The sequence below is a fragment of the Fonsecaea multimorphosa genome, assembly GCF_000836435.1.
Source record: "Fonsecaea multimorphosa CBS 102226 unplaced genomic scaffold supercont1.22, whole genome shotgun sequence".
Lineage (NCBI taxonomy): Eukaryota > Fungi > Ascomycota > Eurotiomycetes > Chaetothyriales > Herpotrichiellaceae > Fonsecaea > Fonsecaea multimorphosa.
This window is the reverse complement of record NW_015971656.1, coordinates 111109-136869: the sequence shown is the minus strand read 5'-3', so window position 1 is coordinate 136869 and position 25761 is coordinate 111109. Positions and strand designations below refer to the sequence as shown.

Below are 25761 nucleotides of genomic sequence, written 5' to 3'. Positions count from 1 at the left end.
CAAGATCCCCTTTCGAGCACTCTCCTAATCATATTCACCATGATTCGCGTAAAGAGCACTAAGTGTCTAGCTTCGTCTGCGTGTTATCCGGCCATCTCGTAGTACGTTCCTTTCCGACCGGGCACCCTTAATCCACCGTCTTGCGTAGGTCTTGTAGGCGACATTCTCACCGGGCTGCCCTCTACTTCCGCACTCTGCGGTCTCGTCGGAAGGTCCTGGTATCGAGGTGCTGGCGAGGCATTGGTCACACTCTCGTCCGCGGGAAGTTCTGACTTGTGACCTGACCACGCCGGACTCCTCATCTCTGCGTCACTCGGCCTCCTCTCCACCTGCGGTAGCGTGGGTTCCCTCATTGGCGCTGATCCCTTCTCTTTCTGTCTTCTCTTTGCTCGTCGGCGGAACGACGTGCATAATAGCCAGGCAAAAACCAACGCTATCGCTGCTCCACCCACTGCTCCAAATGATATTCCTATCTTTTGTCCTGTGCTCAAGCCGGAGTCGCCAGGCGTGACTGTTGAGGTGGCCGCCGGTGCAGAGAAGGTCTGAAAAGAGGTGGAAGGTAAAGGCAGGGTAGAGGTTGCTGCGGAACTGGTAGATGCGGGTGACATAAGAACGGTTGCGCTAGTCACTGAATTGGAAATGGAGGTTGAAGTGGTGGTATCGGTATCTGAGGAATCAAGTGTCGAAGTGAGAGAATGTTCAGATGAGTATGCATCGGCGTCTTTCCAGGTGACACTGCCGCCCAAGGTCGCTGGCAAGGACATGATATTCGTGAGGACGGAGGAATCGGTGAAAGCCACGGTCCTCGAATCGGTATCGGGACACCAGCAAGGTGATGGAGTGGTAACTGTGCTGCCTTCATCTTCGCACGCAACCCATTCATTCGAAGTGCCATTGCAGTAGACCAACCCGGCCCATTGTTGCCCTGCAGGAGTCAAAAAGTGTGGGACGGACAGGATGCGCATTTCTTTCTCTACCTTGAAACTCTCCTTTATCTGGACAGACCGGGTCATCGTAACTAGAATCCGTGCAGCCAGCCAAATATGTGACGCCGTCTAAATATAATCAGTGCGAGAATCCCCAGGCGGCAAAGAGTGATTCTTACATTGACCATTATAGCAAGCGTGCGACGATAGGCACATATCCAGACTCTCACAGCATGACTTGTGGCCGAGGGCGGCATTCCCGCAAGGGATATACCTGGAATCGGCCTCCATGCCGTCGTAGTAGTAGCAGGTACCGTTGGAGATATCCGGGTTGTAATCCGCCATGGCTCGCCGAAGGATGGTTGGAATGAAGAGGACGAGGGAGGTAAATAGCATGGTTGTGGTGAGGGAACAAGGCAACTCAAGGTTGCACACCCACAGAAGATGCTGTTGACAGATGGACACAAGTGTCAAATCCAGGATCGGGTACCGGCAGCAAGAGGCTTGTTTGCTGTGAGACAGACGACGCCTGAGACCCAGTGGGTGCGGTTTCCCTTTGCTGGATTTAGAAGGGATACGTACTCTTTGGAAGAGATGTCTCAATTTCCATTTCACTTCATCTCACTTGTCATCAGTCAGTCCATTGGCTTCGAAGGTCCAGCAAGTCCCTCTGGCCGTAAACCTCGCCGACAATCGTGACTATCATGTCCAAGAGCACCCTGTCACACTTTTGTCGACTTGAATCCTCAATGCTTTCAACAAGCTCTGCCTTTCCATCCCCATTTTTGAGCGTCGGCGTCTCTTCAGGGGGATTATTCGTATCAACATTTTCCCTTAGAACCTCCTTCTTGTCCTGGGTTTCGTCCTCATCCTCTTCCTCATCCTGATCCTCGTCCTCGCCCGGCCCATGCCGTTCGTCTCCTATCTCCTGTAACCGAAGCGCCCTCTGCGCCAAACCTCGAATGTCTCCCACTTCCTCGCTCGACAACTCCCCCAGATCTCGGCACTTCCCTAGGACTGCCCACACCCAAGCTCCAATTCTCGTTATCCTCACAGGGTCCCTCGTGTCCAGCATCTTGCCCAGCTTTGCCGAAAGAAACCTGACCAATTCCACAACAGTATCTGTCTCCATACAGGCAACCTGAACGGGATCCGGGTCCGTAGACAACATGTGCTCTTCCCACTGCTTCCGCACCTTTCGATTGTTTTCTGGAAATGATATGAATTGTGAGGGACGAAGTGCTTCAACAGCTGGAAGAGGTGGTAGGCATCTTAGCGTGGCGCGGACCAGTCTGAAATGCGCGAGGAGTGAGTCGTAGTATTGGACTTGAGCAGGTGGGAAGCGCGGGTTTGCTTCAACCGTCACGAGAATTTGGTTGATTGCAGTATATGTGCCATCGTAGTAATACCCGCCTTGTCCCGTCTCCTCCGTCTCCTCGTGTTCATCCAGATGTGTGGCCGGTAACTGTGCAGTTAGAATAGAAGGGACGCCCTTCGCTTCCGACCTGAGACACGTTATCACGTATCAGCCCTTGTCCTCGACCTGGAATGCCCGACACTCAGTGACATGCGACTGATATATAACGGGGAAGACTCACCGCACCATCCTCAGATAATCGACTCCATCATTCGCAGGCCCATAGAATAATTCACCCTTGTCCTCCCCAAGTCCGGGAAACGCACCGGTCTGGCCGCTAGACTGGTCGAAATACGGGACTTCGTCCGCCTCTTCATCCTCGGAATCGCTCCTGTATTGGCGTTTGATGGGGGGAGACTCATCCGGCTCGGGAGAGGACGTATTGCGGCGTTTGCGCGACATGTCGCAGGGCATTTCAAGTCATCCTGTGCTGAATCGAAGTGTGACAACCTTGAGGGACGAATGAGCCACAGGACTACGAGGTGCGTGGAGGTGGTCTTCTACGAATTGCGCTTCCTATGCGTCTGAGGAGCGAGAGGCGACGAGCGAGTACTTCACCTACGGCGGATCACACAATCTTGTCCATCACGCCTCTGCCTTCGTGTGCTTCCGTTCTTCTACGAATGGCCTCCGATTCATACACCAATTATCCTGCCATAGTACGGAGATCTGGACGGGGTCAATGAAGTTGTATTGTGTGGCAACTCAGAGAAATACATATCAGCATCCGCTACTGCAACTATGCTAAAGCTAAGCAACCCCCGCGAGCACTATCATCTGCAAGCATCGCCTCCGATCAATCTCTTTCTTCAAAATCACCAAGCATGTGGCCACGATCATGGCCTCATCTAGCTGGCTTGTCGCTTCCTGCTCCAGTATGAGTTGCCCGCCATTCCCAGCAGTGCATTTGGAAGTACCCTCGGTCCGTGTACCGTCCGATCTGACCAACTGCGCCAGAATGGTTCCTGCTTCCTTTTGGCGCAGTGCAATGATATTGACTTTCTTGCCCAAGGTATCCTTTATATGTGTGTAGCTCCATTCAAATGTACGCCCGTCTGGAGCGGTGAAGCTTGTGGACCGAGAACCCAGCTTTCCACAAACTTTTATTTTGACAGAGTCGCCGCCTATCCCCGCTTGACCTTGAATGAACCTCAATTCAGGTCCGCGCCTGGGACCAAAGAAGTATGACGTGCTTATCAAGTCGCCTAGCTTTGGATGGTTGAGCACTGCATCCCCTGAACATCGCTTTGCTTTCGTCGAGGTATATGCCAAACTCCCATCATCATGGAAGACTTGAGTTTTGAGCTCTGAGCAAGGGCCTGGGAATCGGAGCACGCCAATTCCACGAGCCGAAATATGCAGGATTGTGCCGGCGCGGAAGTTGTCAGGGTCGAGAAGGGTGGTGGCGCGCGAGGCACTGGAGAAGAGGGAGGCTGCCGCAGGTTTGGCATTCACTGCAAGGGCCTTCTCTGTCGAGGTCGGCAACTCATGCTTGTACTCAAAGTATTGTGCGGTCATTCCGTTGTGGTTCGACGTATATTCAAATCGCAGATAAAGAAATTGACTGACAGTGGCGTCCCAAAACTTTCGCTCTCCTAAGCTCTGAAAACCTAAACGACAGACACCTACTTGAAGATGCGGGTGACCCAGAACCTTTATGCTCCTAACATCCCAAGCAAGCCTGCGGTTGTTGGCTTCATAGCTGGCCATGTCATCGTATTCGGAATCCCATATCTGGACTGGATTGCTGAGGCCGATCGTGATTGGTCCAAAGCGCAAGGCAGATTCGCAGGGAGTAACGGTGCAGGCTGGGCGAATTCGTCAAATCCCAAACATAGAACGCTGTTCTCGGCTTGGACAGGATCAATCTTCGTATAGAAAATCCAAGAATTGCGGCTGCCTGTTGATGGGTTTCTTGTGCGCTTCGGGCCCTCCGTTGCCGAGCCACATTGATGTCAATCTCTTTCGCTCGTCGCCTTCACAACGACAATATCGGGCAAATCCCTGATATCGGCCAAGACCCCCGTTGCCGCAGCACCTTCCTCCACTTCTCTGATTAGATCTACCACTCGCATCGCGTCGGCTCGCAGTGTCCCGACCTCAAAAGCGACCATCTGAATCTCGCTCTCATGGCACTGGTCAGGAGCCAAAGGACCAATCCGCAACTCCGCTGTCAAGGCCAGCAAATCGGTTTCCGGTGGAACTGGGTAGGAGTGGTGCATGGCATAGACGACGTTCTCGTCGACAATTGCCTGTGCGATATCAATGTCCTCGCCCTCTTTGGTGTGTCGCCGCTCGCTTGGGTGGAAGGACGCAGTAGATGACTTCGGTGCGTGCCGTTTGGCGAGCATTTGGGTTTGAGTAGCTTGACGTTGAATCCGAGGTAGGGGAATGATGGCGATTTTGGCCATCTTTGCAGAGTTGTTCACGACGAGGACCTTCCACGCGAATGGTTCGCCAACTCGCACCGGAATATCAGGAGCTGTGAAAGATATTGACACTCCACTCCTCGAATCGAACTCAACAGCTGGTTGTAGGCTGGTGCTAACAGCGGCCACGGACGCTGCTCCACCACTGTCAGGGTGAACCGGGAGACTTGTCGGCCGATTTGGCCGTTGTATGGATTGTGAAGGAGGGCCGAACGATGGGTTTAGGACTGGAGTGAAATCGACGTTGGTAGTCCAATTCATGACGAGAAATGGATGGCACTTCTCACTCAACTGGATCGCTAGCCTGATCCCAATGGACAGGACGTCAATGTTTGGGTTGACGAGTCCAAATCCAGGGGTTCGATTCGGGCCTAGCTTTTGATGGAGTCTATAAAGGAATGTTATGCAGTCCCCTGAGCGGGCTTGCATGGGCAGAAATCCGGGCATCAAAGTCTCAGTACTCCCATTCTTCAGGGAGAGATCAACATGCTCAATTGTTGCGGCAACTCGCACAAACGGGATGATATCCACGTCCAGGAGAGCGACAGTTGCGGGAGTTGTGGTGTAAGCATTCACCTTTTGATACCGTATCCGTGACATTGTCGCAGGTACTGCTCTATGCCGCCTAGACGGAACATGTTGGAGATGGACTCGGTGCCTGTGAGTTGTCGTCATGGGGAGTACTCGTTCCAGTCTCGAAGCAGCAAGGTACGGAGGACTATCCCTAAGCCCTGGGAGAAAACGCATGGGCTCAAGTGCGTTTGCTTCCAGAGGCTGAAAGGGTTTGAGATCGTCATTCTTGTCGATTTCATCTCGTTGAGGAGCAGTGACGGTGGCGGAAGGGATCAGAATGATGGCAGGCTGAGGAACGCGAAATCTGGGTCGGTTGAGGAGGATTTCGATTTCCCAGACAAGTGTTAAGGTCTGGCCGCGGTTTGCAGTCTCGCTGGCCAGGACGATAGGTTCATTTTTCTGAATCGACTCGGCCGAATAAACTAGGTCTCTAGGAGGGGCTGCGTTGGGTGTATTTTGTTCGTTGCCCGGAGACTCCTCGATGGCCCACACGTCAATCTTGAAAGAGAGTTGTGATAGAAACGACTCCAAGACAGCTTCGTCGCAATGAGGCAGCCGTATGACCGCCAGCGTCCTCAACCTTTCATCTGATCTGGGGATGAGTAAGACAGAATTCCTTTGACGACTTGGGCTGAACATACCGAAAAAGAGTAGATCTCTTTCCTCTATGACGAGAAGCTGGCTGGATTCATTCTGGGCCTCTGCCCCTGCTTGTAGAATCTCAGAGACATCGGTGACTGTGTCCGATGGGATAATTGCATCCACCAGGGCGGATTTGTAAAGTTCAGCTTCCATCTTGGGAGGTTGACCTGGCGAAGTCCTTGTCAGACATGCCTTCGTGTGACTACTCGAAGATACAGAACCCCGGTGTCATCGTCCGTTGCTTGACTGAAGGAATGGCGGTGCTCATCAATCGTTTACGAAGACACACGGTGAAGTGGCTTCTATGGACTTGATGCCACTGTGGTCGAGCGGCTTATGTAATGATTGGCTTGGATTTTTCAACTTCCACCTTCTCACTATTAATCCCTGCGATTTCCCAGTTACCGCAGCTCATCATCCTCCACAATCAATGTCCAACTTGGGCCTGTCGCTCCTTATTGTTATCGTCGCTATTTTTACTCGTATGTCCGGTCAACACATTTGACGCGCAAAAAATGAATGGGCTTCCATCAACACCAGGACAATGGCGAGAAGCGCGCGCCCCCGATGGGCGCACCTACTACTACCACACCGTCACTAAGGAGACAAAATGGACCAAACCCACCGATCTCATGACTCCGCTGGAAAAAGCGCTTGCGTCTCAGCCATGGAAAGAATACACCACTCCCGAAGGCCGCAAGTATTACTCGAACTCGGAGACCAAGCAGACGGTATGGGACATGCCACAACAGTATCGAGACGCCCTCAATTCCGTCCAACTTCCTCCTAAACCGGTTCAGCAACCCCCTGCCTTCGTCGCCGGCGGAACTACTGCCCTTTCATCCTACGCTCACGCGCGCGAACGAGATGATCACACGCCCTTCGATTCGAAACCTCGGCCTGAGAGCGCGCTCTCGGTGCCGTCCCTCACGAAGGAGGTGGTGCCGGACTACTCCAGCTTTGAAGAGGCGGAGGCTGCATTTATGAAACTCCTGCGACGGTCCAACGTCCAGCCTGATTGGACTTGGGAACAGACGATGCGGGCGACCATCAAAGATCCTCAATATAGAGCCTTGAAAGACCCCAAGGACAGGAAGGCAGCTTTCGAGAAATATGCGGTCGAGGTTCGGCAACAAGAACGGGAAAAAGCCAAAGAAAGGCTGGCTAAGCTACGCACAGATTTCGGTAACATGTTGAGAACACACCCCGAGATCAAACACTACAGTCGATGGAAAACAATCCGGCCCATCATAGAGGGTGAGACCGTATTTCGATCCACTGACAGCGAAGATGAGCGTAAGCAACTTTTCGAAGAATACATTATCGAGCTTAAGAAACAGCATATCGAGCAGGAAGCCGCCGCCCGCAAGTCAGCGCTGGATGACCTGGTTGCGATTCTCAAAGCCCTCGACTTGGAGCCTTACACCAGATGGTCGCAGGCCCAGGAGATTCTTCAGTCCAACGAGAGGATACTGTCAGATGAGAAATTCAAGCTTCTGAGTAAGTCAGATGTTTTGACGGCTTTTGAGAACCATATCAAATCGCTCGAGAGGACTTTCAATGATGCACGTCAGCAGCAAAAAGCCACCAAAGCAAGACGCGAAAGACAGAACCGCGATAGGTTCGTGGAACTGCTCCAAAGCTTGAGAGGTCAAGGCAAGATCAAGGCGGGTACCAAGTGGATGACCATATTGCCCGAAATCGAAGAAGACCCGAGGTATGTTGCAATGTTGGGTCAGTCCGGCTCAACACCTTTGGATTTGTTCTGGGACATGGTCGAGGAGGAAGAGAGGGCTCTTCGAGGAAGGAGAAACGATGTGTATGATGTGCTCGAGGTAGGCTACAGACTCTTGAATCCACGTAGCGTATGCTAACCACGTGCAGGACAAACGATATGAAGTCACACCTAGAACTTCCTTCGACGAGTTTCTTGATGTCATGCTTGCTGATCGACGAACAGCCAATATCGATCGAGACGCCCTGCAGCTCATTTTCCAGCGTCTACATGACAAGGTGGTGCGTAGAAGTGAGGACGAAAAGCACGCTGCAGACCGCCATCAGCGTCGTGCCGTGGACGCGCTGCGCTCAAGGATCAAGCACCTGGAACCCCCAGTTCGCATTACTGACTCTTGGGAGGATATCAAGGCACGAGTGGAGAAGACAGATGAGTATCATGCTGTTGAAAGCGAAGAACTGAGGAAGTCTGCCTTCGACAAGGTGGTCAAGCGGCTGAAAGAAAAGGAAGAAGACGCCGACAAGGACCGAGAACGGAGGCATTCTAGACGAGGTGATGATCGAGATCATCGAAACGGCCATCGTGGTGAAACTAGATACGGCCGACTCTCTAAGACTCCAGAGCCTGATGCTTACGAGGCAGATCGCCGCAAGGCACAGGCAGCTCGGGAAAAACAATACAGAAAGGCGAGTGGGTTCAGCCCCCCACCCTCGCACCCTCGGGAGCGAAGAGAACGCGACGAGAGGCACGGCCGCCTCGATCGTGACAGAACACCTCCAACCCGACGTATGAGTGCTTACGAGCGTGAACGGCGCGAGAGAGAAGAAGAACGAGAGCGTCTATATCGTACACGAGCCGAACCGCGCAGCAGCAGAGACGAACTCAATTACGGCGAAGAATCAAGGAGCATCACGGGCAGCGATCGACGACGAAGAAGGGAGGGAAGTGAAGACAGCGTTGAGAGTGGACGGCGTAGCGCAAAGCGGAATCGTCGAGAGAGAAGATCGCGGTCGCGCGAGAAGGCGAAGAGCAAGACGCCCGAACCGTCGTCGGTCAAAAAAGACAAGGACAGTGAAATGCTTCAAGTCCCGGAACCGAGCGGAGTGCATTCGGGAAGCGAGGAAGGAGAGATCGAGGAGGATTGAGGCGTCAGGGGAGATAGCTGGCAAAGGAGATTCCACCAGGTCAGTCAGTCATGGCTTTTTTTGCGCCTTTCCTTATTACTGGGGACTCACAGCAGGTTTGTCCTCTGCTACTCTCTGCACGCGCAGGATAGACTGGTTCTCTCGGATAGAACACTTGAGGCAAGCTTCAAGTTGTCTGCTCCCCAACCGCGACTTTTGAGAATTATGCATCCTGTTAGGTACGTAGAGCCCTGCATCTCAGGCTTCTAATCACGAAGGATTCCAGCGTCTACTTCTTCAAAATTCAAATGGTATTATCTGATTGCTCGGGATGAATGGCTTCTTCAGACTAATCTGTACGCACATCTTCTCCATCCCCATAGCTTCTTGCGCCGCAGAACCGCTTTAGTCGGTCTTGATGACCATCATCTACTTGGCTCCCATGGCCAGGAGTCTAATGCTTATGCTCACGGGACTTTCGTTCGTGAGCGACGCGCTCAGGACCGGCGAGACCAGTCGGCGAAGGACACAAAGACTCCCCAGAACACGCCTGCTTTGCCTGCTTTATTCATGTCTCCTACATAGTACCTATGCTCGGACATTCAAAGATGAGGAGAAAGCAGCGGACGCGATGCAATTTAATCTGAATAAACTTGACTTTGGATCCGGGTCACCTATCTGGATTACTCTTAAGCCATCACCACACCGACCGTTGCGAGCACTTCGCCGTAAGGATGGTCTGTCTTTATCGAGGCTCGATTGAAATGTTCTCCTTTTCCTAACCCCCAGCCCAGGTCTCGCAGTTTACACGTGGCATAAAGACACCTCCTGGTAGACAATGCTCAAGCATTTCCGTGCAAATATGCCGCTCAAAGCGTTCAATATTCCATTGCATCCTCTCCACCACTGAACCCATTTCTCGAAGAACTTTTTGATAGATTCAATCTCGATTGGCTTTGATCCGCCATCATGTCGTCGGCCTCTTCGTCTTCGCTCTCCTCGTCCCCATCTATCTCAAATCCGAAATCTCCACGCTCGATCCGACTACACCTATCCAGAATTGCCTGATATTCTTTCCGCAAGTCTTCGAGCGTGATGATCACGCGCCGTCGCTTGCTCATCTTCATCATGAATCCTTCGTCTTGCACGTTGTTGTCTTCTCCGTGTGTCAAATTCCGAGCTGCCTTGCTGTCCTCGGTTTCGACAAGAATATACGCTTCGTCCGGTGCCATGCAGGCCATGAGATTGATGAGAGCAAGCAAGACATGCCTCAATGCTGTAGCTTTTGGATCATGTCGAGCCCGCCCAGACTTGCGGATCAACTTGAGTCGGTCATAGAGGACAGTAAGCGCGCCACGATAGTCCTTTTGAGAAATGCGGATGGAGTGCATGATGCTGAGATAGTCGACTTTGCCGTTGTCTGAAGTCAAGCTCGATGACACCAACTGGGATTTTGCGAGGGAAACGAGGTATGAATCCATGTGTCGTGCGAGTTGAGGATACATAGCCCAAGGAAGAGACTGAAGGGTCCGTACCACGCCTTCAGGTCCGAAAACAGATCCACTCGACCTCAGTATTGAATTGATCAGGGCAGTCACTGATGATCGCTGCAATGCCTGGTCAGGCAGCTGGACCAAGGCACTATAGGCGCGATCGAACCTAGATAGCTTGAGCTCTGCAGTGACCAATCTCGACAGCACTTCGGCTCGGAAGTTAGGAAGTGGTTCCTTCTGTCCAGTGTGCAGTGATTCCAACGTCAAATGAGCAAACTGAGCCGCTTCGTTGTATGCATTTGCAGACTCGAAAAGGTTCGTAATATGATGCAGGTAAACGGGCAGTCCGTTGTAGAAATACCCTGCTTCAATAATGGACAATAGCCCTGCTGAAAGGGCAACCAGGTTTCCAACTGCTTTTCCGCACGCTAGACCATATGATGCCTTCCGGAAATAATGCGCCGCCACGTCGTACTCGCCTTTCGCAGTAGCCAGACGTCCTTTTACATAACTTGACCAGGACGTCGAGGGCTGGTATTGTAGAAACTCCGTTGCAAGGTCGAGTTCACCCTGTACAAGCAGGTCACATTGGAGATAGACTGCACCTTCTTCTGCATCCAATGTATCTTTTCCAGAAGCCCAATCGTCAATCTCTGACAGCTGATCTGTGATCAGATACATCAGTGGTTTCTCGACGGCAGGTTGTGGTCGGACGGCTTTGCTTAGCGTGTCCTCCATGATGGTAACCTGTCTTTTGTCATCAGCACCAGTATCAGAGCGTTGACGAGAGGCATTCGGGTTTCCATCGGTGCCGAGGATCTCCAATGGGACCAATCTTGAGTGCGATGCTAGCCACAGATTGCGATTACACAGCCGAAGAAGGGGTGCAATATGGTCATATAGTTCAGACGCGTCAAATACTGTCGATTTCACCTCCTCTTGACTCAACTCTCCCTCCACAAAGACCGCCAGAGCAAGAAGATCCATGAGCGCTTGTTTTTGGGAGAACAAAAAGTCGAGCACGCCAGCAGACAATAGAAAATTTCCGAACACGGTATTCCTCAAGGCGCTTTTCGCTCTCCTACTCTTAGGGGCGAAGAGGTCCAAAACCCCGAAAAAAGTTTCGTTGTTCAGGGCGGAGATGCCACCCAAAGGAGAAAGATCAGCCTGAAGTCTTTCGAAAGTATCATTCGATACAGCGTCGCCAAACCCTGTATTATCATAGATACTGAGTGTTCGTGTAGGGGTCATATAATCGGACCCGATCGACAAATCTTCTTCGATAGCGAGGGCGAGATCTTGAGCAAAATCGGAAGGAAACGATTCCCTGAACGTTCTCGATGCCGAGATCAAGATAGCCAGGTCAAGGAAGGGTTCTCCGTCGTCAGAACTGACCTTTCGGTGAGGCCATAATCGAGCAGTCGTGGCTTCGAGATCTTTTATGTCTCCAAGTTCATTCTGTTGGAAGAGTTCGAACTTGCTGCATTCCCGAACCGCACAGCATTTGTCCGTCATGGTAATCCACACCATCTTGCTGAATGCATCATAGGCCAGTGCAAGCGGGGCATTGCGGTCGTCATTGACATTTTCAGCTATTCTGTAGAAGTTGCGCCATTGGGCATCAGTGTCGATGCAGAATCGGTCAAAGTCCATCTCCGATTCACCATACTTCCGCAATGCGATGCTAGCCGCCACTGTGGTACACATGCGTTGTCTCAAGGGAGCTTCCCTTTGAGAAGCGGTCAACTTCGCCGAAGTCGCATCCTCGTATATGGATAATGCCGTGTCGAGGGCTGCCTCCGAGTAGCGGCCAGGATGGAAGAAGAAGTCTAACCATTTGGAAGCTGGATCTTGCTGATCACCTTTGACAAACTCCGGAGGGACTGTTTTAGCGGACACTTTTGCGTCGCATTTCACCCAGCTTGAATTCCATGAGCTTGCCAAGCTGCCTAATTCGAGTTGACAGTTATACAGCTGGTGGTAGTTGTGATTCCGCCAAAGCACCCAGAGCTGAGCTGAACCGTAATTAGTGCCTGGATCGAGTTTGAATCCAACCACAGACCAGACAGTGTTCCCTGACGGATCCGGGTCTGGAGCGCTGAGTGGCGTCTCCGGATATCTGTCTTCAACAATGAGCGAGTCTGTGAGGCTTCCTTTGATGTCCCAAAATTTGAAATGGCCACCTTTTTGGGGACTATAAGTCAAGACAGTGGGAAATTTCAGCGCTTCGTCATCTCTGAATACCTGCAAGAAGGCGTCTTCCGCCGGGTTTAAGTGGGTTCTGTCGTTGGGCTCCCGGGTTACCCCCAGCAGGTCTTTCGTAGCAACAATTCTCCCGTTGTTCAGGTTCCAAATTCTCAAAGTATGGTTCAGACATACAGTGAAGAGGAGATCCCCATCCGCAGAGACGGCCATAGCCTGGGCGGTTCTCGGATCCAGTTGCATTGAACCAAATTCGATAGCGTGATAACCCCCTCGCCTGACGAGCCCTCTGATCGATGCGCCCCATGACCGGTCATCGTAGTTATCCTGTTCCCAGCCGTCCTGTACAGACCTTCTCTTCAACCTCTGTAATCTTCCGCTAGCAAATGATATTACCACAACCAGAGGGGTGCTGGCATAAATGCGGTAGACGGTATCTATGCCAAGCGTTGAACTGTCGAGCGGCTGGCACCACTGGCCGAGGTTTTCGCTCTGGAGGACACGCGTGTCGCGGAACGCACTCGTAGGCACTCGTAAGTTGAAGATCTCATTTTTGTCGGTACAAACAAAGGCGCTGATCTCATCGAGATTATCCGAATCGGCAAACGTTACGCCTCGAGGGATGATCTGATCCTGGAACTCGAACTGGATAGTAAAGTAGGCCTCGTTGAGATCCGCTTCGCTTCTCGCAAAATCCGCGCATTGTATGTGCAACACTCTTCCATTATTTACCACCTTCCAATAGAATGTTCGTGGATACGTTTTGGACGACCGGAAATATATCGAGCTTTGCGAGGCTAGGACATGGGAGGAATAGGATTGTTGGTCTTTTCTCCAGGCTCGGCCAGACTCAGATCGGGTCGAAGAAGATTTGGACTTGTCATAGGAGCCATTCTTTCTCGGAACTCGGAGGTGTACCACTGAGTCTGCGGTCGCTGAAGTCACTTGGAAGGCAGTCTCAGTGTAGAGATTGAGCATGGCTGCGGCTGTTGTCTGAGTCGCATCTGGTCAGAGAGCGTTGTTGTGAGATGTGAGTCGAAGGATGGGTCCCATGACAGTGGACTTTGCGGAATGTTTTGCGCTGTTGATTTGGAACAGCAGGTTCCTGCGACGCGTCTCTCCGCAAATGTCGCGATCAATAAACGCCAAGGTGAATGAAAACTGCTCGCGCTTCAGCCCCCGTTTCCGGCTTAGGGTGATGCCGCCCTGTGCTCACCACCGGCTCGCCCGAGTCGGGTTAGAGATCTCCGTCGTCTCCCTCGTCAACCGGCCTAACATGTCACGCCCCACCTAGCCTTCACCTATATCTACCACAGCCAGCCACCATCTTCCTTAGCTACCTAGATAGCTTTTCGCTAGGTAGGTATCTACTTGTACAGCGCCTCCTCAAAAAGGGGTGGGCCATCACAATTCCCCTCTTGGACTTCTATGTTTCAGCCATGGCAATCTTCATCTCGCATGGGCACGTTCGAGCTAACTCCCCGTGCAGAGCAAGGCATGGAGGAAATATCCAACCAATATGGCGTCCCCTGTTCAGCACTAAACCCACAACAAAACGCCGACTCCTCTGTTCACCTCCTTTTCTGGACAAAATGGGCATATACCTACCTAGGTAGGTAATCAGTAGGTGAAAGGTGAGGTCATCGGCCTCCCTGTGTCGGTAGGTAGAGGCATAAGTAATTTCAGTTCTCTCGCTCGACTCATTGTGCTTCACCTGTCTGTCCATCTTCTCAGTCTCTCATTTTTGTTTCACACACTCGCTTTACCGGTCAGGCTCCTGACCAGCCCTTCATTCACCCTTTGACAACAATGTACTTTCTTTCTCAAGCCACTCTGTTGGCGGCATGCTTCCTCACGGCTAGCAACGCTTTGTTTTGGGAGGGCAAAAGATCCGAATCGCGTCCTGATGCTGTCTCTATCTGGAATGACTGGCCAGTTCCGGCTCCTGCTCCTGTCTCCAGTCTGTCTGGCCCGGAGAATGGCTGGGGTCGAGTCCCACCCACCACACTGAAGACTACGACGAGCCCGTCCAAGAGTACCAAAACCACGTCGCCTACCACCAAATCAACGTCGAGCCCTAGCGTGAGCACGACCTCAAGCACGAGAACGAGCTCTCCTACTCCTACCACAACATCTACTACGAGTACAACTACAACCACAACAACTACAACTATAACTACTACAACTTCTACTACAACTACTACAACTTCAACTACTACTACAACTTCAACTACAACTACAACCACCACCCCCGCCGTCCCAACCGGCTGCAACCCCAGCGGCGTCCAACCGGTCTTCCTCCTCCTAGCCAGCGGCAGCGGCACCGCCGACGACGGCGAATACGTCTCCGTCGTGGACGAAACGGCCGAGTTCTCCGACATAGTCGGCGCCACCGAGTTCACCTTCAACGATGCGTGCAACTTGATCGACGTCGAGACCGGCGAGCCTCTGCAGACCCCTATCACAGGCGGCTTCTCGAGAGTATTCTTCTTCGATAGCGGCGACAACGCGGTGTGTGACATCGTCGACGGGAACCTTGATTGCGGCACGACCTTTTTCGTGTTTGCCAGTGATCCGACGTATTTATATGATGGAGACGACGTTGAGGGGCCGACGATCACGTTGACAGAGGTTTTGGTGGCGTGATGAGATCGAGTTGCGTAGACGGAAGTGGGGGAGGAGCGGTATATGAAAACATAATAATACTAAGGGGGTTCATGCGCAGTGGACCGGAGGAGAACGATTGGAAACATTGGACAGAAATTTCTTTGGAAAGATGGCTGCCCCATTGCAAAGTCGGAGGAAGCGAGTAATAATCTAGTAAGCCAATCGATGGTACATTTGCCAATTGGAGGGACGATATTGAATAACTCGTGACACTTCCTTTTCCAATCTTCTTCTTCTGGTGTTGATTGTTTTTGGGACCTGCTTTTCGCACACCGGATCCACTCTGAGAAGGGCTGAGATGTGCCTGGCTTTTCCACGAATTGCGCAGCTACTCCGGACTCGCCTTGCTTCCTTCTTGCTCCGTGACGAGGTAAGCTTGAACGGGACAAACCACGAGGATTCTTTAGGGGCCCCAACAGCAGCCACCAAATGCTCCCTCTCGATTGATCCTATCCTGGGAGACCCCTAAATAAGCCATACCCACTGTGACCAGGCGTACAGATATAATTATAGGACGAAACGGGACCGTCCAGGTAAAAGGCGACAGGAAGGGCAAGGAGCTAGGTAAGTGGAAGGTAAGAGGGTGAGGGTGAGTCTCGAGGAAGTGGTTTTAAAAGCGGCACGTTTGGTTGGGGGTGATCGGCCCCATGCGGAGGAAGAAGAATCGGTGTTGCGACACGAGCCAAGTCATCCTGTCAGTGGCTCCTTACCTACCAGGTACGTCTGAGGTCTGGTCCATTATCTTATGAAAAAGATATTCCAACCTACAGTGAATACCAAGGGATCAAAATAGTACCTACCTAGGTAGGTATCTAAGTCATAGCGTTTCTTTATCTTACCAGATCCCGTCCGGCGTCTACCACCAGTCGCCTTGATCTTTCATGGCTGCGGCGACCTTAGTAAATCCAGCGATATTGCTGCCGGCCACCAAGCTGGGGAATTCATCCTCCTTCGGGGTGACATATGTCTTCGCGGTCTGCAGCCCGTTCTCGAAGCAGTTCTTCATGATGAGCTTCAGCTTCTCGTCCACCTCTTCCGCCGTCCACTTGATGCGTGCCGAATTTTGGGCCATTTCGAGACCGGAAACTGCCACACCACCTGCGTTGGCAGCCTTTCCGGGTGCGTACCAGACCCATTTCTCCTTTTTGAAGTTTCTCTGTGCCTCAAAGGCGTCAATCGCATCCTTCGTGCATCCCATGTTGCTTCCTTCGGCCACAAACTTGCAGCCAGCTGCGATTAGACCCTCGGCTTCCTCACCAGATACCTCGTTTTGCGTCGCCGAGGGAAGAGCCACATCAACTTGGCCGACGTGAAGCCACGGTCGCGCACCGTCGATGTATTTAACCTTGCTGCTGAATGCCGAGGTGTGGGCGACCTCGGAGAGCTGTTTCCGCTCCACCTTGAGTGTTGCAATCGTTTCGATCATCTCTGGGTCAATACCCTGAGGGGTGGTGGCGACAATGGCACCTTTACTATCACTCAGGGACACGACAGTTCCTCCTAGCTCAATCACTTTCAGGGCAGCATATTGGGCCACATTCCCAGAGCCAGAGATCGCAACCCTCTTGCCTGAGAATGATTCGGTGCCACCGGAGGCATATTTGATCATGTGCTCGACGTACTGGCAACTGTCAGTCAAATGTTGCTCACCGCAATAGAGGGGTCCTCCTCACATAGACGACACCATATCCTGTCGCTTCTGGTCGGATGAGCGAGCCGCCCCAGCTGCCTGCGATCTGTCAGGGTTTGTATTTTCTCAGAGGTACGCGCTGCAAACTCGCCTCCTTTTCCAGTCAAAACACCTTCCCACAGCTTGGTTTGTTTCTTGTATTGTCCAAATAGCCAGCCGATCTCTCGTCCAGAGACACCGATGTCGCCCGCTGTCCACATGATCAGCCAACCGAATTGAGTAAGTGGTCTCGTGGGGCTTACCAGGAACATCTGTGTCCGCGCCAATGTGCTTTCCGAGCTCGCTCATGAAAGCACAGCAGAACCTGCGGATTTCATTGTCTGATTTACCCTTGGGATCAAAATCTGCGCCACCTTTTCCACCTCCCATATTCAATCCAGTGAGCGCATTCTTGAAGATCTGCTCGAATCCCAGGAATTTTAGGACAGAAAGGTTCACAGTGGGATGAAATCGGAGGCCGCCTTTGTAAGGACCAAGCGCCGAATTGAATTGTACACGGTATCCCCGGTTGACTTGGATCTGGCCCTTGTCGTCTTCCCACACCACTCGGAATTGGATGATTCGTTCGGGGATGGAGCAGACCTTGAGGGCTGTCTTGTACTCTGGGTTCTTCTCAAAGAGCGACGAGTTTTCGAGACTAGAAACAAGCTCTTTGTATGCCTGTTCGAACTCAGGCTCAGAGGGGATGTTCGTCATGTTGTTGGGGGGGTTGTGAAGTGGCAGAGATCAGCAAACAACGAAGTGAGACCGACACTCGGAGACAAACTTGCGTTAGAAGTAGGAGCAAAAGTAGGAGAGGAGAGAAAAACGTCCACAATATAATGGCCAGAAGTGAGTGTCCAGCAAGGCGTCATTCGGTCTGGATGAGCTCTTTCTGTACTCTACAGCTGCAGCTCTTCACCTTGGCAGCAGAAAAAAATCTATCAGTACGTCAGTTTGAAAGGTGACGACACCCACCGACAGCCATCCCACATCCTCGGACCTTGCACAACCATGATGTATGTGCAGCTAGCAGGGCCAAAATTTTGCTCGACCTAGCTTATCTGAGGCACAAGGGGAGAAAAGGTGAGTCCAGAACCCATCGTATCGACAACTGTTCTGTCAAGCCGGTGTTGACAAAATTTTGTAAAGGCTGAGAGTGAGCGCGTCCATTGGTTCGATAAGGGAGGGTGCGCAGGTCGGAGTTGATAGAGCTGCAGTGGAGACTGGGGATGGGACTAAGGGCACCTCAAGAAGGGCCCCAACATCGTGATGCCAGCGAGTAATACCTGGTAGTCACCCAAGAATAGCGGTAGTAGAGGGTATCGAGGATCTAGGGGTGGGTGGGGGGCTTTGGTACCTGGCACCCACTGGTAGCTTGGGAGCTGATGACAATGACGAACCTGCTGAATCAGTGATGCGCGCCCTGCAGCGCCCTGGCTACGGGCCTCAAGTTCTATCCACGCGTCTTATCGAGACTCTTCGTCCTTCCGCCTATTGTTACTGCGGCTGTGGAGTGCAGATGCTGGTGGTGCTGAGCGGCTGGTCCTGCTTGTTCCGTCCTGACTTTGCTCGATCCGATGTCGCTGTGCATGGCTTGCTGCCCCCCAAAAGCTTCTTAGGTAAAGCAACCTGAAGTTCCTTAATCCATCCGACTCCCGTGTCCGTGGCCTCAGAAGCAATGCCCCTCGCTAAGAACGCCCGCAGCCTCTGGGTGCAAATTTTCTTTCTCTCGCTAGACACCTGAACGAGCGACTCGGATGTACCCGAGCTCTAGAGCCAGCTGACGATGAGGAAAAAAATGTCCCACCACGTCCAGCGTTAGAGAGCAGAAGCCTTGTCCTTCTGGAAGAGTTTTCTCCACGAAGCCGGGGCACAGTTAGCAGTTGGACACGTGAAGCAGAAAATTCTTTCTCGACTACCTCCCATCCCTGCATCTGAGAAGCCAAAGATCTTCGGGAGCAATTTACTCATAAGTGTCAAGTCAAGGGTGAAGCGGCACGACGCACCAGAGTGGGGGAAGGTCGACACACAGCCGGAGGCAGACACTTCGCCGCGGAGCCTGGATCTCCCATGCACTCGCCTGAGTCACACAATTTCCCTTTGCTCCAAACAATTGCATGCCAAAAGCAAAGACGGAGAACAACTTCCCAAACACTGCACCCCAAGTCTATGGTTGACCGTGAGCCACGCCATTTGCTTGAATTCTTGTGCACTCTTCCCTTTGCCAAATAGATAACCTCGCCGTGCTCCAAATGGCTGAAGAGGTAGCCAGCTTTTCCATAAATCCCGTGCGACTTCCAAGCGACCTGTCAGATACCATTGCTCTCTTTTATGCCTATGCTGAGTCGTTAGGCTTCGACCTATCTTTCCAAAATTTTGACGACGAAATGGCGGGAATGCCAGGGAAGTATTCCCCTCCGCAAGGAGAATTGCTCTTGGCCCGGAACGAGGCTGGGCTCGCTATCGGATGTGTCGGGCTGCGGCCTCTCCCCTCTACTGAAGTGGGAGGTAAGATATGCGAGATGAAGCGCCTGTACGTCACGCCAGCGGGGCGAGGGACTGGAGTCGGCAAAGCCCTGGCCTCCGCCGTCATTGCCGTAGCAGAGAAGCTTGGGTACGATGAAATGAGGCTGGACACCCTGCCGAGCATGACCACAGCATTAAGGATGTACCGCCACTTCGGGTTCCAAAACATCGCCGCATATTATGAGACACCTCTGGAAGGGACTCATTTTCTCAGCCTGAAGCTGCCAAGGGAGGCAAAAGAGCGAACCCGAACCGAAAGTAGGAATAGTTGATCAATGATATGGTCAGCGGTGACACCTTGATTGACGGGTATCATTGAAAACTCGGCACTGAGCATGGCGCCTGGGGACACCGACTGCATCATCGCAGTGCATTTGGATGTTTCTGTTCCCATTTCTTCACGGCATTGAGAGCGGACGTGATTTTCAGCCCCAGTCGGGCGTCGAGTTCGTACTTATCCCAGCCTTTTGCCTTTTCCAGGTGGTGTTTTGCTTCTTGAACCAATTTTGCATCATGAACGAGGTCCAGTGGAGGCACCTTCTCTGTGGGGTCTCTAATGAACGTGGCCCCGTTTTGCTGAATGTACGCTGTCCTCTGCATCCACAGATTAACCGCCATCTCATGATGTGCGGTTGGAGCCATCCAGTCATCCTTGTTCGAGCCCCTGAATTCATGGGCCCCTTGAGTCAACAGCTTTCTTTTCAACAGGCTCTTTGATTCCTCATGCCGGCGGAGGTTTCTGAAGATGATAGCTTTTAGAATGTCATGGATCGCATACTCATCGACATCCTCCTTATTCCAGTTAGGTGTGCATTCGGACCATGCAAGGTTGTCCAAGGATTTCTGCAGCTGCGGCTCGTTCATCTTTTTGAAGCCGTTCCAGAGGAATATCATCTCATCGAGTGGGCTCACGCCGATAGCATCAACGAAACTGCAATTCCACCGAGAAGCCCTTTCTTCCCATTTCGAAATCTTGCGCACCACGAACATGTCGAAGGGCAGTTGCCTACCCATCATCTTTTTCTTTCCGACTTTGGTTGGCGCCGTCTTGAACATTTCTTCAGCAAGATTGGCATGCTTTTCTCTCTCTTCACTGGAGAGAGTTTTGTCATGGCGGTAGAAGCAAAGGTGGGCGGCACCGGCAATGTAATAATACAAAGCGCGAGACCACGCGTTTAGGTCCACACACGCTACCATGGAGTCCGCACACAATTGGTATCTGTGGGCGTTCATGGCACTCAAACTCTTTTCAAACATGTGCACCGCTTCGATCTGCTTTAGTTGACTCTTGCCAGGAGTAGCAAGAATAGCCAAGGCTTGATCAAGGTTCCTTTTAGAGGCCGCTGTTCTTGCTTCCTCCACGATCCAGAGATTGCTGTTGGGATATCTCTTCCTCATCTCGAGCAGCAGTATCTCCAAGCGCTTAGCAGGATACGCTTCGACATCGTCTGGCTTCGAGGGATCCACGTCCGCAATGATATCGCAAAACCCGACCAGGCCATTATACCAGCCAAATAAGATTAAGCTTGCCATCCCGCCGTTGATGTTGGGAAACTTACTAGCCTGCCACAACATCCGAATGCCTCGTTCTCGATCACCGCGAAATCCGACGATTGACAGAAGTTTGCTGAACGCTGGGGGGATGATGGAGATGAGAAGCGCCAGCAAGCCAGACATGAGATTGGTTCCCGAGTGAATAAAAACATCAAGCGAGTTGTTAAAAACTTCCGAGTCGGGTCCTTCTGTGAGCAATCCCATCGTCGCCGTTGTCGATCGATTCAGCACGCTTTCTGAGGAGCGTATATTTATTTGCTCAATTTCCAGGTCCAGTTCCGTCGTAGGGTCCGACTCGACTTCAACCTCCACGCGACCGTTGTATCTGTCTGTAACGGCAATGGTCTCGTCTGCTTCATGAAATTCATCGTCAGAGGCACTGTCTGATGGAGTATCAACGGCTTCCGCATTCCTGAGGCCAGACGGTTGAGCAGGTTGGACTTGGTGGAGCGGAGGATGGGCTTCTGGCCGTCCTGAAGACGAGCGGACTGACAATTCGGAGGCTGATGAGTGCAAACTGTCAGTGGACTGATGTCTGGAAGCTGACAGACTGCTGCTCGACCGCGTGCGGTTAAAGTTGATTTCCATTTGCACGAGGCTGTCAAGGGTAATATATGCTTTGCGGAGTTTATAGAACCCTCGCAGAGACTCGGTCAGACTCTCATTGAGCACGGCAACCACGGCAGACATGATCTGGGCCTCTGCCTGGCACAGTGCAAATTCTGAGCCTCTTTCATAGATGGTGGATTGAAAAGCACGTGAGTCGTGCTGAGCCCTCGCGTGACTGGCTGAAGCACTGGATTCGGCCTCGTAGAGCGTTTCCGAAGCCTCCTTCATGAATTCCTGCTCGAATCCCAACGCAGCCTTCATGAAGGCCAGCGTGCCTTTGGCAAGCTTGTGAAATGAGGAGTTGCCCTCGGCAAGGCCTCTTTCAGCACCCTTGATATCGTCATCCATGATTCGGTCTACAGCCCGCATGGCGGTCTCTAGATTTTGAGACTCCTCTAGAGAGTCCAAGCTGTGCGTTGAAGCATTGACCGAGGCACGGCCGCGGTCGAACCATCGTCCGACTCTGTGCATCCTTGAAGTCGAAGGGTCGGAATAAGGACGAAGAACCTGTAAAGCCTGGCCGAGTCTGCTTCAATCGAAGGTTTCGGGGGTGGAAAAAAAGCAGGGCAAATCGAACACAGCAGTATCTTAACACATCAAATCGGAGGGTCTTGAGTACTTCGGGTAGATGTAGAACAAGATATTACCTCGAACATACGAACTAATCAAGAGAAGAGGAAAAGGGGATCAAGGGAAGACGTCGGTTTCAGCCAAAGGACGAGGATCGAGCTTATTTTGTTCCGGCCCCCGCCACCACCGCTGGCTGGCTGCAAAAAGTACCGAGTACCAACGGCATGTACTCGTTAAGGGATGGTGTAAATTGAGCGGTTTGCCTGTGAAGGAGCCGTGATGACGAACATCAGGCAGGATCTGTGGAGTTTGCGTGTTATGCCCGTGCTGCGGCATCGCATGCCATGCTGCATTTGTGCCTCGTTGTGCCTGTTACAAGGCTTGTTTGAGTCACTAGCGTCCTGTCTATCCGAGCCCACAACGGGGTACCAAGCTGGCTAATCACAGGCTACCAACGACTTAAGGAATTGCAGGCTCAGAGATCCCATCTTCAACACCACACTGGCACTAGCCACCAGCAACTCACGCAGTTCCTCATTCGTTACCTACTGTACCGAGAAAGCTCCCTCGTCGCGCCGCACTCGGTTGTATTTCTGAGAGAAAGAGCCGGCTGTCATTCTGACCGCGATTTTAGAAGGGACTTCTGTCTGTTTTTGGCCTCTGCTATTATTTGCCGCAGGACTACGTACTTGACCCGCAGCCTGCGTTCACCCACCTGTTCACGATGTCCTCCTCCGGCTCCTCCAACGCACCAACCACGAAGATGCAGCCGACTCAGAAAACCGAAGTCGATGCTGCCCAAGCCTCCAAGACAGCTTCAAATCCGCCTCCAGCCATGCTCGAGGAAGACGACGAGTTTGAGGATTTTCCGGTTGAAGGTGCGTAGAGCAAAGAAGATGCGATCGAAGGGATTATGTTGACACATTTCCGAACAGACTGGTCGCAGGAAGACGCAGAAGTACCCGGCGGGACTACACATCTCTGGGAGGAGAGCTGGGACGATGATGACGAGAATGAAGACTTCAGCAAGCAACTGAAGTATGTCCCGGACGACATCACATGTCTCTCCGCTGCAATTCTCCATGAAACTGACCATTTCACGCAGGGAGGAGTTGAAGAAAGTCGAAGCAAGCAAATAGGGCTTGTCACATGAGAGCAGTGCATGGCATGGCGTCTGGGTATCATGGAAAAGGGCATCAATGGTTAAAGATACGGCATGTTCCCTTCTAGCAGTTCGTGGGAGGAGAAAACTATCATACAACAATGAACTGTCTTGCTTTGCTTTTCCCTCAGAGGTTTGGTCTCGCAGTACCGCTTGCTTCGATACCAATCAATCGTGCGCGCGTCGATCATGGAGGATGTAGACTACTTACTAGACAGGGCAACCACGCCGGGCAGATCTTTGCCCTCCAGCAATTCCAGGCTTGCACCACCGCCGGTTGACACATGACTCAACTTGTCCTCCACGCCATACTTTGCTGCGACAGTTGCTGTGTCACCTCCACCGATGATGACAATCTTGCCAGCCTGGGCTGCTGCTACGCAGGCATCCAAGGTCTGTTTTGTGCCATTGGCGAACTTGTCGAATTCAAAAACGCCCGGCGGCCCGTTCCAAAGAATCGTCTGCGCTTCACCGATGGCTTCCTTATACAGTTCGATGCTCTTTTCGCCGCAGTCGAGGCCCATCCAGCCATCAGGGATGCCTTCAGCATCAGTCGCGGTACCCGTGTTGGCGTCCTTGTCGAATTTGTCCGCAGTGATATAGTCGCAGGGTAGGACGATTTTGACGTTGTTCTTCTTGGCCTTTTCCACCAGCTCGGCGCATTTTTCACTTCCGGCTTGGTCGAACAAGCTGTTGCCGATCTTGACACCTTCGAGGGTCTTTTTGAACGTGAAAGCCATACCACCGCAAATGATCAGGATGTTGACCTTGCCAAGCAAGTTGTCGATCAACTGGATCTTGTCCGAAACCTTTGCACCACCGAGGATGGCAAGGAATGGTCGCTTGGGGTTTTCGAGGGCCTGAGCAAAATAGTCGAGTTCCTTCTTCATCAAGAAGCCGGATGCCTTCTCAGGTAGCTCTACTCCGACCATGGAGCTGTGAGCTCGGTGAGCGGTTCCGAAGGCGTCGTTGATGTACACGTCACCCAACGCGGTCAGGCCCTTCCGGAAGTTGGCAACATCTGTTTTGTCGGCTTTGACCTTGTTGCCATCCTTGTCCTTGGAGCTCCCTTCTTCCTCGATGTGGAAGCGCAGGTTTTCGAGCAAGATGACTTGGCCACCGCTGGCCTTGTTGACGACCTCTTCTACCTCAGGACCAACGCAGTCATCGGTAAAGATGACACTCTTGCCTAGAAGCTTCTCGAGCTCGGGTACGACAGGCTTCAAGCTGTATTTAGGATTCTTCTTCCCGTCCGGGCGACCGAGGTGGGACATGAGGATAACGGCTTTGGCTCCATGGTCGATGGCGTATTTGATGGTAGGTAGAGCGCCAACTATTCTCTGATTGTTGGTGACCTTTTTGTCGGCGTCAAGCGGGACGTTGAAGTCAACCTGAACACGGTCAGCAAGAACAGGACGGCAATGTGAACCAGACATACTCGGATCAAGACGCGCTTGCCCTTGAGGTCGATGTCGGTGATGGCGAGCTTGTTAGACAGAGACATGTTGGAATAGGTCGGAATAACAATCTTGCAACAAAAATGTAACTTTTGCTCAATGTGAAAATAAGAGAAAGGGAAAGAGAAAGCTGGTTGAGCTACGGAACTGTGAACAGAAACCGACTCAACCTGTTGAACTTATTGGGACTTGTCGGAGGGGTCAACCCGGGTTGGGCTCAATAGAACGGAACTGGTGGGGTGATTGTGAAAAATACAGGCACGCATCTGCATCGGAAGCCGACGTCACAGGCTGCTCGACCTGGGTTGTCCCCATAGGTAGGTTCTGTTAGCAAGCGGTATCTCACTCATCGCACGTTCTCGCCTAGAATGACTATGCAAGGCCCTGCATGGGGTTTGAAGCTTTTGCTGCTTCGCATCATTCGAATCTCTCATGATAAAAAGGTCCAGATCGGTATGGACGGTGCCAAATGCAAGCAGCTTGCACATGCCAGCAACCTGGCGGGACCAGGAGGACTTTGTTGACGGATTTGCTGCTAGTTACCATGTTGTCGATGTTTACACGGAGTGCCTCGTAGACAAAAGAGAAACACATATGCATATGTGACCGCAAGGAAATTGTATAGCTATTATTTGACCCTCATTCTTACCACTTGCCCTTATCCAACCCAGGGTATTGATCGGATCAGCTGGATGGATGGATGTCCATGCTGACTGGCGCGGAGGAGTGGTCATGCGGACTTTCGAGACCCGGTCTCGCAGACCCTGGAGACCCTCGAAACATCGAGGCTCACTAGGCCTCACCAGGCCTTACCAGCCACTAGGCATAGCCTGGCCTCTGGTGAGCCCTTTTCCCTCCAGGCCTGGCTTGTGGCCCCTTCCTGCACGCTGTCAACCACCAACCTCACTCTTTCATTTACATGTTCCACACAACATCTACGACCTTTGACGGACAATAGCCAAATTCTTGATTCGCAGTAGCACAAGACAACCCCTAGCTACTG

At 52.1% G+C, this 25761-nt stretch overlaps 12 protein-coding genes across 12 annotated transcripts; 4 read left to right on the top strand and 8 right to left on the bottom strand.

Annotated features, from left to right (window-relative positions):
* Positions 1-83: 83 nt before the first annotated feature.
* Z520_09048 (uncharacterized protein) lies at positions 84-1271 on the bottom strand (the record flags this gene model as incomplete). Its single annotated transcript, XM_016779544.1, has 3 exons — positions 84-925; positions 978-1055; positions 1106-1271. 3 exons carry the CDS (start codon positions 1269-1271, stop codon positions 84-86), a joined length of 1086 nt encoding a protein of 361 aa, XP_016629255.1.
* A 286-nt stretch (positions 1272-1557) lies between these two features.
* Z520_09047 (uncharacterized protein) lies at positions 1558-2745 on the bottom strand (the record flags this gene model as incomplete). Its single annotated transcript, XM_016779543.1, has 2 exons — positions 1558-2431; positions 2525-2745. The coding sequence occupies 2 exons, from the start codon at positions 2743-2745 to the stop codon at positions 1558-1560; spliced, it is 1095 nt and encodes a 364-aa protein (XP_016629254.1).
* A 348-nt stretch (positions 2746-3093) lies between these two features.
* On the bottom strand, positions 3094-4053 carry Z520_09046 (uncharacterized protein; the record flags this gene model as incomplete). Its single annotated transcript, XM_016779542.1, has 1 exon — positions 3094-4053. One exon carries the CDS (start codon positions 4051-4053, stop codon positions 3094-3096), a length of 960 nt encoding a protein of 319 aa, XP_016629253.1.
* Positions 4054-4298: 245 nt separating this feature from the next.
* Positions 4299-6140, bottom strand: Z520_09045 (uncharacterized protein; the record flags this gene model as incomplete). Its single annotated transcript, XM_016779541.1, has 2 exons — positions 4299-5932; positions 5987-6140. 2 exons carry the CDS (start codon positions 6138-6140, stop codon positions 4299-4301), a joined length of 1788 nt encoding a protein of 595 aa, XP_016629252.1.
* Positions 6141-6502: 362 nt separating this feature from the next.
* On the top strand, positions 6503-8867 carry Z520_09044 (uncharacterized protein; the record flags this gene model as incomplete). Its single annotated transcript, XM_016779540.1, has 2 exons — positions 6503-7822; positions 7872-8867. The coding sequence occupies 2 exons, from the start codon at positions 6503-6505 to the stop codon at positions 8865-8867; spliced, it is 2316 nt and encodes a 771-aa protein (XP_016629251.1).
* An 857-nt stretch (positions 8868-9724) lies between these two features.
* On the bottom strand, positions 9725-13519 carry Z520_09043 (uncharacterized protein; the record flags this gene model as incomplete). Its single annotated transcript, XM_016779539.1, has 1 exon — positions 9725-13519. The coding sequence occupies one exon, from the start codon at positions 13517-13519 to the stop codon at positions 9725-9727; it is 3795 nt and encodes a 1264-aa protein (XP_016629250.1).
* An 831-nt stretch (positions 13520-14350) lies between these two features.
* Z520_09042 (uncharacterized protein) lies at positions 14351-15187 on the top strand (the record flags this gene model as incomplete). Its single annotated transcript, XM_016779538.1, has 1 exon — positions 14351-15187. The coding sequence occupies one exon, from the start codon at positions 14351-14353 to the stop codon at positions 15185-15187; it is 837 nt and encodes a 278-aa protein (XP_016629249.1).
* An 877-nt stretch (positions 15188-16064) lies between these two features.
* Z520_09041 (NADP-specific glutamate dehydrogenase) lies at positions 16065-17594 on the bottom strand (the record flags this gene model as incomplete). The annotated part of the gene is made up of 4 exons (XM_016779537.1): positions 16065-16829; positions 16882-16933; positions 16986-17088; positions 17141-17594. 4 exons carry the CDS (start codon positions 17592-17594, stop codon positions 16065-16067), a joined length of 1374 nt encoding a protein of 457 aa, XP_016629248.1.
* Positions 17595-19132: 1538 nt separating this feature from the next.
* Z520_09040 (uncharacterized protein) lies at positions 19133-19678 on the top strand (the record flags this gene model as incomplete). The annotated part of the gene is made up of 1 exon (XM_016779536.1): positions 19133-19678. The coding sequence occupies one exon, from the start codon at positions 19133-19135 to the stop codon at positions 19676-19678; it is 546 nt and encodes a 181-aa protein (XP_016629247.1).
* An 88-nt stretch (positions 19679-19766) lies between these two features.
* On the bottom strand, positions 19767-22040 carry Z520_09039 (uncharacterized protein; the record flags this gene model as incomplete). Its single annotated transcript, XM_016779535.1, has 1 exon — positions 19767-22040. One exon carries the CDS (start codon positions 22038-22040, stop codon positions 19767-19769), a length of 2274 nt encoding a protein of 757 aa, XP_016629246.1.
* Positions 22041-22863: 823 nt separating this feature from the next.
* Positions 22864-23292, top strand: Z520_09038 (uncharacterized protein; the record flags this gene model as incomplete). Its single annotated transcript, XM_016779534.1, has 2 exons — positions 22864-23017; positions 23075-23292. 2 exons carry the CDS (start codon positions 22864-22866, stop codon positions 23290-23292), a joined length of 372 nt encoding a protein of 123 aa, XP_016629245.1.
* Positions 23293-23504: 212 nt separating this feature from the next.
* Z520_09037 (phosphoglycerate kinase) lies at positions 23505-24805 on the bottom strand (the record flags this gene model as incomplete). Its single annotated transcript, XM_016779533.1, has 2 exons — positions 23505-24692; positions 24740-24805. The coding sequence occupies 2 exons, from the start codon at positions 24803-24805 to the stop codon at positions 23505-23507; spliced, it is 1254 nt and encodes a 417-aa protein (XP_016629244.1).
* Positions 24806-25761: the final 956 nt, after the last annotated feature.